The 15,515-nt window shown below is 38.4% G+C and overlaps 1 protein-coding gene across 2 annotated transcripts in view; it reads left to right on the top strand.

The window, feature by feature from the left end:
* Positions 1-2,536: 2,536 nt before the first annotated feature.
* The window catches only part of LOC131074932 (replication factor C subunit 2), a 118,194-nt gene continuing 105,215 nt past the window's right edge, over positions 2,537-15,515 (top strand). Inside the window, exons 1-2 of one of the 2 annotated variants that reach the window (XM_058011672.2) lie at positions 2,537-2,701; positions 2,796-2,874. In XM_058011672.2, the coding sequence (XP_057867655.1) occupies positions 2,658-2,701; positions 2,796-2,874 (123 nt within the window). In that variant the 5' untranslated portion in view covers positions 2,537-2,657. The remainder of the gene's footprint in view (positions 2,702-2,795; positions 2,875-15,515) is intronic. The other variant, XM_058011671.2, reaches the window with a different exon arrangement.

Here is a 15,515-nt window from a genome sequence, read left to right as displayed (position 1 = left end):
AACTCTAACCAACAGTGTTGAAGGATAGATATTGGCTCTAAATGATTAGATCTCAAGACTCAATGCAGACAAGAACAAAATTTTGAAGAGAGTTGGGGAACTCCAGAACTTGATTGCCCCTCAGTTGGACACCATGTTAAGCAATAAGGTAGACTGTATGAAGGCAATGGCTCAACCCGCATCATCTGATATGAAGGAAGTAGAGATTCATGCAACTGTATTTAGTGCATTCATTATAGTTTTGGATAACCTGAAGAGTGGGTGGGGCACTCACCTAGGATTTTTGAAGACCATTTTTGCTGACATCTTCAAGTATTTGTAAGTCTCTGATAGGTATCTTTGTATATAAATTTTGGACAACACCCCATTTTTGGCATTGCTGTCAAAGGGGGAGAGAAAAGGTGAAAAATGTACAGTATTCAAAATTCTTTGTCTAAGGGGGAGCCTTAGAAATTCTTTTGATCCGGTGTACAATTCTCAACACTTAGCCATTTTTCACGAGTGTTGTCATCAATGCCAAAGGGGGAGATTGTTAGCAATTGATACTCATCTGGTGGCTTTCGATGGTTGAGTATTGGTTTAAGGTTGTCATTGATGACAACTCTTCATGAGATTCCCATCCGACAATCACAAATCTTGATTTTCGAAAGAGGATGTCAACCGATAGCCAGTTAATAGGTATTTCAGGATGAACAAAACAGTTTTGGTCCGGAAGCTTTCCAGTGGTTGCATTGTATTGAATCATGTATGGGATGATTGGGTTGACATAGAGACATCATTTTATCATTGTTTTGGTGATCCACATTTATCTTTTGTGATCTGGTTAAGCCGACATATGACTACATGTTACATTACCAGGTCGACTTGATAAATGATCTATTTTGTGATAGCGGATATATAAGACCAGTGTGAGAGATCTTTTTGATGGATGGTATGATTGTATGCGAGCAAGTGGTGATCGAGAATCCTTTGTAGCGCAATTTCACATGCGCATTCTTGATCCGGTAGCTGACTGAGACAATGAATAGGGTAGAACAGAGCAGAACAACATAGGTGATTCAGTTAGTGTATTTGGCACTTAACCGAAACTCATCCAAGCATTGTAAATGCTATTTTGGAGTTCATTTGTTGTAACTCATCATTGTAATTAATCAGTAAGGCAGTGAGCCTTCAGGGGTTGTAGCCCTTGTTGTAATTGAGCAATGAGTTATAGGCAATGTGCTTGAATGCTTGTGCATTTCCTATATTGTAATATTGTTTTGCTATTGGCCATAGTGGAATAATATTGTGGGTTCAAATCCCGCTGTGGTTTTTCCCATTTGGGTTTCCATGTAAAAATCCGGTGTTATGATTTTGTGGCTGATTGTTTTATGTTCCTGCATTTCAGTTTCATGTGCATGCTTCCAGTGGTTTAAAGTTAAGTCTGAAAATTTGCTAACCGGTAGATCATTGATTCACCCCCCCTCTCAGTGATCCCTGAATCCAACATAATATTTATTAATTGATTATTCAAAATATAAAATATTGTAATATTAAGAGAATAGATTTACTTTTGTATCTTCTTCGGGATTCTCCTCTTCAAATTTTAGATTTAAAAAAATATAAAGAGTTAATAGAAAGTTAGCAAGTATAAATTTCCCTAGGAAATTCATCCCCAAATCTATTGATAGAATCCAAAAGATTTAGATAGCTTGCAATGATACTTGTGGATCCAAAAAATATGCAAGGAAATTATTGGCTTCACCCCATAGGCACAATAACCTTCATCACCTCTAAAGATGGAGGCACCAACTGCTCAAAATAGAAATACTATGAAATTAAAAAAATAAGTTTAGGTACTAATTGTTCCTTAAGATTTTGCTCTTTTAACTTGTAGTTCTACAAATGAATTATAAATAAATGAAGAAGGACTAAAAATAATAAATTTCCTATTTAAACTTATTAAAAAAATCTTAAATATCTTATAATGAAGATCATACAAACCTAAACCCCTTAACTAAAAAAATCTAAAATACCTTATAATGAGATCATACAAACCTAAACCCCTTAACTAGTAGAAGCAAATTTGAACACCCCACAAATTATCACTCAAAATCTAAAAGAAAAAAAAAAAAAAATTAAAAAAAATTCAAATTAATGAAATATTTTTTTTGTTCTAAAATATAGATGCTAAAATCCTTAACATAAGACCGCATGCTACAAGGCCCTTACATAAAAATAGGAGTCCATGCCCCTTCAATGGAATCTTGGCTGACCATGGAGGGGGGCTTCCTAAAAAATAGAGTCGGAGCTGCTGAGCTTTTTAAGGAATATTTTTAAGGATGTCATGAACTTTGTAGTGAGATTGGCAATTTCTAGCCCCACCCCATTTTCACGGGCTTAAAGATAGCGGCTCTATTTTAAAAAAAAAATTATTAATCCCATAGCCAAAAAATATTAGTTCCATAGAACCGCCTCTTTCTTAAAAATAGAATTTAAGCACCCTGGAACCTGCCTTATAAGCGGCCAATGCCACTTCAAATGTTTAATAATAAATATTATGATAAGGAAGGAGCGCAAATCTATACAAAACCCAGAGGACTTTGGACTAAAACCCAAAAGAGCGGGAATATTAAAAACCTGGTGCAAAACCTCTGAATTTTATTTTGCAGCGGAATATGGCTCCAGTGCACACTGGTTCTCAGCAATGGGTGGAGAAATAGTAAGTACATTCATTGCCCATAATCTACTATAGTGGGGGAAATTATATTCTAATGGTTTCCTTTTTCTTAAAGATGGGCATTTGCATTTTGCAGTCGGCCGAGGCAGGTAAAAGATGTTGCTCACCAAGAAGAAGTTGTCAGGGCGCTCTCCAATACACTTGAGACTGGCTGCGTAAGTATACTAGAATTTTCAAATCTCCACATTGTAACTATTTTTGGATTTGGATTTTCCACATACACTATATCAGTTTCTTTCTTTTCTTTTCTTTTTTCTGTGTCGAATTGTCACTTGAGTTCTTTTTTCACAATCTCCATTTCGTGAAACCCATTTCTGGAATTGTTTCCTGCCTCATCCAATGTGTGTTACATTCAACAAGTTGAATTTGGCATTTCACCCAATTTGAATACTTTGTCGTTTCTTGTGAGATTTGAACCTGAGATTTTGTTGCTGTAGCCTCGATACTTTTTCTGGCCGAGTTTATTTCATTTTATCCGTGTCATTTCCTTTTTAATTTTTTAATTTTTTAATTTTTGGTCCACTTTCTATATCCTGCAATATAACGCAATGTTAGATTTGTACTTCCATCTTAAAACGTCTTTACACTGTTACAGGCCTGTATGCCAATTTCTGCGATGGCGCTACTGCAAGTTTGCAAAAACCATCTAACTGCATACCAGGAAAAACAAAATAGAACAGGGTAATTGGGACATATCGGCTCAGTCGGACTTATCGGCCGTAATTGAGATGCGATTTATATGGTTAATTAGATCTTAAATACGAAACCAAAAACATAGCCATGGGAAATAGGGGCAATTTTCTTTTTTGATTCTGAATTTTCCCACTTTTAGGTGCGTCCAGCTTAGTCGCCAAGATTGAGGGATTTTCCAGTCGTCAAATTCACTTTAAATTTCTGCCTGCCTCATCTGTTGTGGTAACTGAGGTATTTCCCTTTGGTTGAATTCACTCTGGACTTCTGCCTGTCATATGTGTGAGGTACAGCACATCTCACATGTGGAATCGGTATCTTACTCTACCACTGGATCATGTCTCGTGTTTGAACTTGGGCCTGTACATTGAGAGTCAAATTTTTTTTTTGGTCGGTTGAGAGAGAGCCAACTTTCTTTTACCGCCGAAGCTTATCACTTTTATAATTTAACAGGAAATATGGGCAAACGTACCCTTGTTTTGACCAAATAAATCAACCAATGTAAAATGATCCATCATATAGATCTGCATCATGTATAATTTACTATTTAATTATATGTCTTTACAGGCGTTTATACACCTCTCAATTCCTCTACTCAATATCCTTCTTAGAATTTGCGGGTCATTTTTAGGTGCCATTTTTAGGTGCCCGCTTTTGCAGTGGCGCTGTTCCCCATGCCTTTCAAAAAGAGACTTATTAAAGCATGGGCCTCACTAATTAGTAATTAGTCCCAGAGTTCCACGGGGACGCGTCTCCCCCCAGGCCCATGTCCCCCTGTCCCCGAAACTTAAGCCCTTTGTTCCCCGTCCTCAAAGCCCGTCCCCACATTCCCGCGTCCCTCCGTCCCCAACGCCTGTGGAATCTTAAATTCAGGCAAACTTTTAATTGTAGAAAAGCAGAACTGAGGAAAACCGAGAAACACAATTTTTGTTAAATAATTAAAAGCAGATAAAAGAATTCGAAACAGAATTAAAGATTTAAAAACAATAAACAAGACACAAAACACCAGATGTATAGTGGTTCACCAACTGGCTACATCCACTTTCAAGCAGGAGAGAACTCCTATGTTACCTCAAGTTTTTGGACAGTGGATGGGGAAACGGGCTTCCGGGGTGGATTTTTTTTTGCCATTTTAGGGAACGGAGTGAACAGCAAAGGGGATGGCTATATAAAAAATAGGGAAAATTTAGAATATATAGGGAAAATTACTGATTTCAAATATATTCATATGATAACAATGTAACATTGATAAAGGAGAAGTTATTGTTAAAGATGGTAACTTCATCTGATATCATGATGCCGGTTTATGAAACTCTCGAGCTCTACACTTGGTTTTGGTTTGCCTCTTTATAGTTTTAAAGTGTATCGGTTTAATCTTCCTTGTGTTGACTTCCTTTCAAGCTGTCACCGACCTTGTCTAGCTGGACAACGTTTCAACAGCTCATGAAGTATGTCGGTGTTGGTTGGCCTTCCACTTTCCGTATTCCTCTTCTTGGATGCTATCAGTTATTTGTGTGGGCTATATATACATATGCCGAGGGTCAAATAGAGGGTGATTTACATTCTGTTTTGATGATCTTTTGGTTAAATTCTCAGGAGAAGGATGCTGTGACTATGTATCTATTCTAATCTTCAGGGATTACTATCTATGTTCAGTTGTGTTCTTTGAGGTGTGCAGATTCATTCTATTGGCATCATATTCTACATTATTTTGTAAGCGGTTTTCTGACAGTCATCTTCTATTTGAAGTATTATTTAATCATTGTGAAAAAGACTGTCTTCTAAGTGTGACAGTTTTGTACTTATTTTGAGCATTCAATAAAATCTATTTTGGTGTGGCTGGGTTTTTCACCCTCAGGGGGAGGGTTTTCTCAGGATAATTTGCTGTGTTCTTGTTCTCTTAAGTTCTTTTATTTGAGTTTATAGCATTTTGATTTCAGTTTTGAACATGGTATCAGAGCAGGTATAAAAATAAGATCCAAAATTAGATTGCTTAATTTTGAAATTTCCTTTATTTGAAGCCTTAGTCTGTTTATTTCAAGTTTTTCATCATGGTGAATGGACTCAAAGTTGAAGATAGACTAGATGGTGCAGCCAATTTCACTTCATGGAAGTTTAGGATTCTTATTGTGTTAGAAGAGAATGATCTTCTTAACTATGTAAAGATTGTTGTATATGAACCTTTAGATGATACCGATAAAGCTCAATGTAGGAAGAATAATCTCATGGCTAAAAAGATTCTAATTGATTCTGTTAAGGATCATCTAGTCCCTGTCATATCCAAGTTGAATTCAGCTAAATAAATGTTTGAGTGTTTTCAAAGCTTGTATGAATTCAACAATACCAGTAGAGCTCTAGCATTAAGATGCCAACTCCTTCATATCAAAATGGCTAGAGGTGAATCTATTGTTTCTTTCTTTATGAAGATTACTGAATTAAAGGATCAGCTCAATACTATTGGTGATTCTATTGAGGATAAAGATCTTGTCATGCTAGCCATGAATGGTCTTCCTCACTCTTGGGAATCTTTCATTTAAGGTATTAGTGGAATAAATGAATTACCCAAGTTTGATCGATTGAGGGCTGATTGCATTCAAGAGGAATGTAGATTGGAGGCAAGAGGAATTGGACGTAAATCTCATCATGAAGAAGACCATGTTCTTGCTGCCCATACGTCTAGAAGAAAAGGAAGGAGAGGAAACTTCAAAAGGAATAGAGATAGAAATTCTGATTCATCTCCTGAATCTAAGAAAAGAAAGGATCTCTCTAGAGTACAATGCTTCAGATGTGACAAATTTGGTCATTTTGCTAGAGAATGTCCTTCAAGACCCAAGCCTCAAGCTGCTGCAACAAATGTTGAAAATGATTCTTCTCATAGAGAGTCTAGTGAAAATTCAGAAGGGTTCTTATTTATTTCTGCTCTCTCCAGTAACATTCCTACTGACAGTGATACATGGCTTGTTGATAGTGGAGCCTCTTGCCATATCACTGGTTTTTGTGAACACCTCTCCAACTTGAAGGAAAAAAATTCACATCTTCAAGTTATCATTGGTGACGATGCATGCTATTCTGTGAAGGGTGCTGGTTCTACTTCTTTTCAGTTGGATTATGATATTCCTCTTCTTTTGAGTGTATATTCTCTTTGTTCCTGGTATTAAGAGGAATCTGATTTCTATGTCTGCATTAGAAGACAAGGGTTATCATGTTGCTTTTGTTGACGGAATAGTTCTTGCATGGAAGAAAAACACCAGCATTCAGTTTGCACGTGAGATTGGTGTTCGTCATGATAGTCTTTACAAGCTTTCAGCTCGTTCTATTCAAGCTTTAGCTCATGATTCTACAAGTTCAAGTGAGCTGTGGCATAAAAGATTTGGTCATCTAAATTTCAGAACTTTGTCTTCAATGGAGAAGGTAGTTGTTGGTCTTCCAAAGCTGAATCAAAATCATGAAGGTGTCTGCAAGGGATGTGCTCTAGGTAAGAATGTTAAGAGTACTTTACATAGTAGTGAAAATAGAGCAAAGGATATTTTAAAGTTAATTTACTCTGATTTGTGTGGCCTTATGTCAGTTGCTTCCCTCAGTGGTTTTTGGTATTATGTTACCTTCATTGATGACTTTTCTCGTAAGTGTTGGATTTATTTTCTTAAGTCTAAAGAATCTGATGAAGTGCTGTCCAGATGTAAAGAGTTTAAAGCACTTGTTGAAAATACATCTAACAAGAAGATTAAGATTCTAAGATTTGATAATGGGGGAGAATATGTTTCTGGTTTGTTTCATAACTTTTGTGTTGAAGCTGGGATTAAGAGGGACTTTTGTGTCCCTTATCAAAATGGTGTAGCTGAAAGAAAGAATAGGACAATTGTTGAGGCAGTGAAGGCTATGATCCATGATCAAAGTCTTCAAACATTTTTGTGGGTAGAAGCTTGCAGGACAACAGTATACATTCAAAACCGTAGTCCTCATCAAATTCTAGACAACATAACTCCAAAAGAAGCTTTTAAACCTGACATTAGTCACCTCAGGATTTTTGGATGTCCAGTCTATTTTCATGTTCCAAAAGAGAAAAGAACTAAGTTAGAGCCTTTAGGAAAGAAAGACATTTTTGTTGGTTATAGTGAATCTTCAAAAGCATATAGAATTTACATTCCTGGTCAAAAGCAAATTGAAATCAGTAGGGATGTGTCTTTTGATGAAGATGTAGCTTGCAAGAAATCCAAAGAGTATTACATAGAATTTGATAGAGAAGACTTTGAGCCTCCTCAAGATATAGATATGGCTGATCCAGATTCACCTTCAGAGATTCAGAGGGAGAATATAGATTTAGAAGACTCAGTTGATCCTGTTGATCCTATTGATCCAGTTGATTCTATAGATACTTCTGTAGGTTCCAGTATTATTCCAGCTAATAAGAAAAGACCTTTGTAGGCTCGAAACACTATGGAAGAGGCTGAAAAATATGCAGCCCCTCGTGGCACATTCAAAGAGATTAAAAGGCCTCATAAGTTTGCAGGATATGTAGCTTTAATGAGTCATTTTTTAGCATCCAAGCCTTCTAATTTTGAAGAAGCCTCAAATCAGCAAGTGTGGAAGGATGCCATGATGGAGGAGTATCAATCCATTATAAAAAATGATGTGTGGGATATTGTTCCTAGGCCCAAAGATAAATCTGTTGTTTCATCTAAGTGGTTGTTTAAAATTAAACATGCAGCTGATGGGAGTGTAGAAAAATGTAAGGCTAGATTTGTAGCTAGAGGTTTTTTCACAAAAAGAAGGCATAGAATGAATTTGCACACCTCAAAGAACACAACTGAACATAGATAGTAATCCCTGAAGATTAGAATAGATACATAGTCACAACATCCTTCTACTGAGAATTTAACCAAAAGATCATCAAAACAGAATGTAAATCACCCTCTATTGACCCTCGACATATGTATATATAGCCCACACAAATACCCGATAGCATCCAGAGGGATAGCGAGTTGTCCTTGGGATGGTCAAAGGACATCTTGGATGTCCCCAATCGTCCCAGGGATGGCCAGTCGTCCCCCCTTGGGCGTGCCCACCATTCTTGCTTTTCGAAAACATTTCCAGCAAAAAATCATTTTTTGGGGATGACAAGGGGACGTTTCTTGTGTCTCCCCATCCCCGGGTCGTCCCCTTTTCCAAAACGGCTGCAAATCTATGGGAAACATGTCCTCGGCTTACACTGGAAAACTCTTATTAATCATTGCCTTTGATGTTTAAGTACAACAACATTTATAGATGTATTATCTACTTGAACTGGAAAGTCACTCGTGAAGAAATGAAGGGACAACTGGGAGAGGAAAAGAACAAAGAAGCTAAATGGATGGTCCAACTGTTGGACTTCACACCCAACAATCTCCCATTTGAAGTCCAACTCATACAGCTATGTGCAATGACATCCTTTGCATCTCCAATCACATTGTAATCAGCCTTAGAGAAAATTTTCAAGACTTCAACTTCTTGAACTTTTATTCACGGACACTTCGATTAGTGTTCTCCAAAGCATATCAGATCTAATAAACTTTAGGTGAGCATCTTCTACTTTAAATCTCAAAACAATTTCAAGATTGTCCACATTGTCTTTGGACACAAGATTAACTGTATGTCTTTTAATATCAACTTCATAAAGTTTATCAAGTTCCTCAAAACCCTCTTGTAAATTGACCTAAACATTAATTTCAATGAAACTCTTTATCAGATCAACATTAAGGATCAATTCCATTTTATTTTCATTCTATTCAACCTTAACATGCCCAATGCACAGGGGCTCCCTACTCATTTCTTTGTTACTGGAAAGCAACTTTCTTTGACTTCTATTATCTTCAAGTTCATCATTTGCCTTGGACATGTTGCTATTGCTCAATTATTGATCACATATGTCAGATGCCAAACCACTCTCATTTTCCTTCAACATCTTCATATATGTAGACTAATGACCTCCAAATATATATTTTTGGTGTGTGTCAGCATCCAAACTTTTATCATCTTTGCTAAGTCCAAAATGCTTATCATTGTGAGGAATATTTAGTCCCCCATCCAATGCTCCTTTGAGAGCTTCCAAAACTTGATTTCTAGTAGTTGTTCTGACAAGATCTACATCCAACAGAGCCTTGAACAACCTCCTGAATTCACCTAGTTCCACACTGTAATCTTTTCTAGTGGCCTCCTCATTGCCAACGTACTCATCATCCATCCGACGTTCCAACAAGAGATCAACACAATTTGTGAGGTCGACTTCTAGGCTATATCGAGGCAACTCATGAGAGTAATCAACTGCCAGTGTCTCTTCTCCAACTGTAAATACCTCCTTACAGACTGTGCACTCGGAGGACAACTCACACTTCATTTGCGCATTCCTCTATTGTTCTTCCCTCGGTACTGCCCTTTTCAATTCAATTTGTATGCTATCTATGGTATGCTTATCCTGCAAAACTTGCTCTACAACATTTGGATCCGCAAATCCAAATCCTCTAGCTCATCCACTCATTCTATCTCTCATTAAATCAGTCTCTACCACTTCCCTGTATGCCTTGTATGATTGATACATAGCTTGCACATGTACAACAGATCTTTCTACTCTTTCTTCAACATGTTTTCTCCCAATCCTGAAAAAATCTTCTACATTGTCACTTTTTGGCTCTTGCTCTTAATCTGTGTGCTCACTTGACATGTTAGTGTCCACTTGAGGCTCCTGCAAACCCTTCTATAATATGGCCTTTTCGAGAATTCCAACAGACCATAGAATTTTACAATAGTACTTCCTAACTTGATGTCCTCAAAAGTATGCCCAAATCTTGATTACTTGTCTTTGTAGGTTTCAAAATTCTTTGCGAGTCTTCCAACCATGTATATTTTATATGCCTTGCTGCAAAATTTGGTGCCTGTAGACTAGATGACCTCCTCTGCTTGTCATGTCCCTGCCATGACACTAGACCGAAACGGTGAACTAAAACTTGTATTTACTAATGCACAATGGATTAACCGAAGTAATTAGAAACCAACGCAGCAACAAGGGAGAAATCGTCTTGAACCAAGACCTCACAATTTTCCTATCATCTACAAACAATAATTAACAAATAAACCATCACACAATGACTATGGATTAACAAAGATCAAAGGGGTTTAATTAAGGCAATATCCAAAAATTATGAAGAGTCAAAGGATGCGATTATCCAAATGGTATGAAGAGTCAAAGGGCATTAAGACAAGGGACAACTGTAATGTCCTCTTCCTAATTTGCCCTAGAATCACAATTGCAGCAAATTAGGGTTAGGGCTACATCTTACCAAGTAAAATATTTCTTTGAATAATGTGATTTTGAATTTGAATCTTGCAATCATAGCATAAGGCTGCTATCCAGTATGAGCTTAAGGAGATCCGGGACAAGATTCAGGCTGAAGGATGCTCCTCTTTCTCTCTTGAGATGGAAAATGAAATTTTGAGGAAATACCATGATATTATTGCGAGAGAAGAAGTTTTTTGGAAGCAAAAATCTAGAGATTCATGGCTATCTGCTGGGGACAGAAACACTAGATTCTTCCATATGAGTGCCCTTAAATACAAAGCTGCTAACAAGATTTCCAAGATTGTGGTGGAAGATGGGGTCCTCAATAAAGATGATGAGATTTGTGGTGAAGCTACTAGGTTCTTTGCCTCCCTCCTTTCAGTTGATGCTCATAATACTCTGTTAGATGCTGTCCCTACTATTTTGGGTGAGGAGCAGAATAAGTTCTTGACTACCATTCCCTCTAAGGATGAAATCAAAGCGGCTGTGTTTTCCTTTAAGGGTAATAAAGCCCCAGGGCCGGATGGTTTCCCGATGTTCTTTTTTCAGAATTTCTGGCATATTGTGGAGGAGGATGTTTCTAATGGGGTGAAAGAGTTTTTTGGGGCTAGGAGTTTGCTGAAAGAGTTGAATTCTACTTTTATTGTCTTGGTGCCCAAGATTGCTGGTGCAGACTCTATGGACGGTTTCCACCCTATTAGCCTCTTCAACTCCTTCTATAAGATTATTTCGAAGGTGTTAACTCTGAGACTTTTGACTATCTTGCCCTCCATTATTTCCCCACAACAAAATGGCTTTGTTCAGGGAAGGCAGATCCTTAACTCTATCATTACGGTGCATGAAAATACTCATTCTCTAGAGGCGTCTCATAAAGAAGGATTTCTTATGAAGCTGGACATATCCAAGGCTTATGATCGTGTGGACTGGTTTTTTCTTTCCAGAATTCTCAATGCTTTTGGGTTCAGTAGTAGAGTTCTGTGTCTCATATGGTAGTTGATCTCTACTTCTTCATTTGCTGTCATCACCAATGGCTCTCCTTCTTGTTTCTTTAAGTCTTTCAGAGGCTTAAGACAGGGGGATCCCATCTCTCCGATTCTTTTTACCATTATGGCTGAAGGTCTTGGTAGATATTTGCTAAAGCTTGTTTCAGAGGGTCTTTTTCAGGGTTTGCATCCTTCTTCATCTAATCTTGTGTGCTCCCATCAACAGTTCGTTGATGATACTATCCTTTTAGGGAGCTCTACTATTAGTGAAGTGAGGATGTTGAAGAATGCTCTCAATCTTTATGGTAGGGCTTCTTGTCAGCTGATTAACTGGAGGAAGAGCTCCCTCTTTTTCTTTAACACCCCCGAGGTGAGGCAGAGAAGGATTGCTGATATTCTTGGTTGTGACATTGGTTCTTTCCCTTCTTTTATCTTGGCCTTCCTCTTTGTTTGAAGCCACCAGATTCTTTCTGGTTGTCTTTGATTGATAGATTCAATAAAAAATTGGCAGGGTGGAAAGAAGCGCTGCTAAGCCAAGCTGGCAAAATCCAACTTTTTAAATCTTCTCTTCAAAATCTTCCTGTCTATGCTTTAAGTTTATTCAAAATCCCTTCTAAATTTGCGGAAGTTATTGAGAGGATTCAAAAACGGTTCCTTTGGTCTGGGGTGGAGGAGAGAAAGTGCCTGCCTTTAATTGCTTGGGAGAATGTTTTTAAACATAAGGCTTTGGGTGGCTTGGGAATCAGAAGTATCTGCTCTTTCAATCAAGCTTTTCTGGCTAAGCAAATTTGAGGATTTATGAAGATAAAAGGGAGTGGAACTCGATTTGGCTCAGCAGATATTTGTTTAATTTTTCTTCTCTGAAGGATTTCCTTTACTTAGCGTCTCTTCCTGCTAGGTCTCATCATTGGAATAATGTGCTCAAAGCTAAAGATGTGGCTGCGCTCAGGGGAATTTGGAAGATTGGGAATGGCAAGAAAGTTAGATTCTGGGAGGATTCTTGGCTCTCTTTCGGCCTGTTATGTGACAACCCTGATTTTTCTCCTTTTATGGAAGCTTGTAAAGATAGATTTGGTATTTTTGTTGTTGATTATTAGAAGGATTCTGGTTGGGTTAAGTTATCTGATGTTAGCCCTTCTCTTCTTCCTATTCAACTATCTCTTTTCTCTTGCCTTCCTCTTTTGGATGCTCAGGATTCCTTGATTTGGAAAGGGACTTCTTTTGGTTGCTTTTTGGTGGCCTTTGCTGTCTCTTTGTTGTCTCCTGCTACTTTTCCTCCCCCCTGTTGGGCGAGAGCTTCGGTGGAAGATCTTATCCCTAAAGTTAATATCTTTTTTTGGCTCCTTCTCCAAAATAAAATTCTTTCTAATGTTAATCTCTACCAAAGAGGATTTGGGCTCCCCAATAGATGTTTTCTTTGTTTGCAGGACGAGGAATTGGTTTCCCATATTGTCCTCCATTGCCCTTATGCTTTTGAAGTGTGGAGTAGAATTCTTCATAAGTGGAATTTGTGTTGGGTGTTTCCTTAGCATGTTCTGGATTTTTTTATTCAATGGCGATGTCCTTCTTCTAATTTTGTTATTAAGGTGCTGTGGTCTTTTATCTTCCCTCATGTTTCTTGGGGTATCTGTAAGGAGAGTAATAATCGTATTTTCAGGGATGCCTCTCTTCCCCCCAAGGTGGTTGCTGAAAAGATTTCCAGGGCAATCGTTGAGAACATCAATTTAGTGGCTAGTGCTGCTTCCAAATTGCCTTCTGTTCTGGGCAGAGATTATGATATTGTTGTCTCTAAGGAGTGGGGGATTGCTGCTGATATTTCTAAACCAGGTGGACAAATTAAACAGTCTAGAGTTTGATTGGTGTGGTGCTTTCCTCCTTCAGATTGGGTCAAGATTAACTTTGATGTGGCGGCTAAGGGCAATCCAGGGCCGGCTGGGTGTGGGGGAGTGATAAGAGATGAGTATGGTAGGTGTATTGCAGTGGTGGCACTCCCCATGGGTAGCTAGACAAACCACCTAGCTGAAGCCATGGGAGCCTTTCAAATGTTGCAAATTGCTAGACAATTAAATTGCAGGAAGGTTTGGATTGAGGGTGATTCGAATAATATATTTCAGTGCCTAAAAGGGAAAAGTAGAGCCTCATGGACTATTGAGAATTTAATCAAAGCTTCTGTTAGTATAATTAGAACCTTTGATAAATTCTTTATTTCCCATGCTTATAGGGAAGTGAATTTTGTGGCTGATTATTTTGCTAATGTAGGGGTTAAGGCTGAGGCGAGAAAGATATGGTATAATGAGGACACGCTGGATGCTGAGGTTAGATCCCTTCTAATGTATGATTGGACACATGGCAGATTTGATGTGATATCTACTAATCTCGATGACAAGGGTAATTAAAGTTGCTATTATTACTTGGTTGGCTCTCTGTCAGAGTGCCTTCCTTTCTCATTAGTGCCAGATGCCCTCACACATTTTATGGGTGGTTCTTGCTTGGGAAGTTGGCATTGGGTCTTTTGTTAGTTGCTCTGTTTCCATTGGGTTCTCTGTGAATTTGTTTAAGCTTGACGCTATGGGGGATAAGAGATGTAGAGTGGAGCCGCCTAGTTGTGATACTTGGAGGAAGAATGCTACTATTTGGCGTCGTCTACAACAAGGGTGAGTTACGCCCTTCCTAGAGAAATTGCATGGACACAATCAGAATATCACCAAGCAGTTTGTTAAGGGATGGAAGAATAGTAAAGTGAACTTGTTTGGTAGGGTTATGGTTATTGACGAGGGGCTTATTGCAGAAGTGTCAGATCTGTCCTCGGAAGGAATCAAATTCTACAGAGATAGGAAGATTTCAGATGCTGCTGTCAAGAAATACTAGAAGAAGGACAAGGAGAAATCCAGGTTGGTTAAGGTAAATAAAACCCACTTCGAGCCTCATCAGATTAAGTTGATTTGGTGGGAGCTATTGAGGGTGATTATGGAGTTCTTTACCCTAGACGGGAGGTTCACTAAAATTTACGGGTATCATTTTGTGTTGCTGAACCATTTTCGCCACAATGATAAAATTTCTTTCTCGTTCTATTTGCTGTCTTCTTTGAGTTCCAGTATTTCTGATTATAAGGAGAACCCTCACATTAACTCGGTGCTGCACCAAGGGTTAATTGTGCTCATTTATGAGCACCTCAAAGCTAGGGCTTTTGAGAATCCTAGTAAGCCCCCTTCCATTTCTGCGAAAGATGTGGTTGATCGTGAGGAGTCGGATTTTGAGGGTTGGGAGATTGATAATGATGATGAGGATTTTTCCTCCCCTCCTAGTAAAAAGGCTAAGAAAGAGCTTAAGCTGGTTGCCTTTGGTACTAGTAATGATTTTAAGTCCCCTAATATTGGTGGTGAGGGATCTAGTAAACAATTGAAGGGGAGGGGTAAAAAGGCTACTTTTGTTGTATCAGATAGCTCCAATGAGCAGGACTCCCCTGTTCAGCCTCCGCAGAATGAGGCTTCTTCCTCATCTCATGGGACAGGACACAATTCCCAGGATTCTGTTGATTTTGTTTCCCAAGGCTTCCACCCTAAATAGGAAATACCGTTTGATGTTCTAAACATTGCCAAGAATAGTTCGTTGGAGGTCTTTCGGCTTTTCAGGTGGGTCTTTTTTGAAATCAAGTATATAAATCTTAAACAACGGTCTCTCTCCTCCAAATTGGATGCTGTTTAGGTCAATGTGGATGCGGGGGAAAAGATGCAGATGGTTGGTGATGATCAGCCTATGGACGCCAGGAAGGAGGTTCCTAAAGGATCTGCGGTTGGTGCTCTTTGGATTG

The sequence above is a fragment of the Cryptomeria japonica genome, chromosome 5 (assembly GCF_030272615.1).
Source record: "Cryptomeria japonica chromosome 5, Sugi_1.0, whole genome shotgun sequence".
NCBI lineage: Eukaryota > Viridiplantae > Streptophyta > Pinopsida > Cupressales > Cupressaceae > Cryptomeria > Cryptomeria japonica.
The sequence above is the reverse complement of the archived record's forward strand: the minus strand, read 5'-3'. Positions and strand labels throughout refer to the sequence as shown.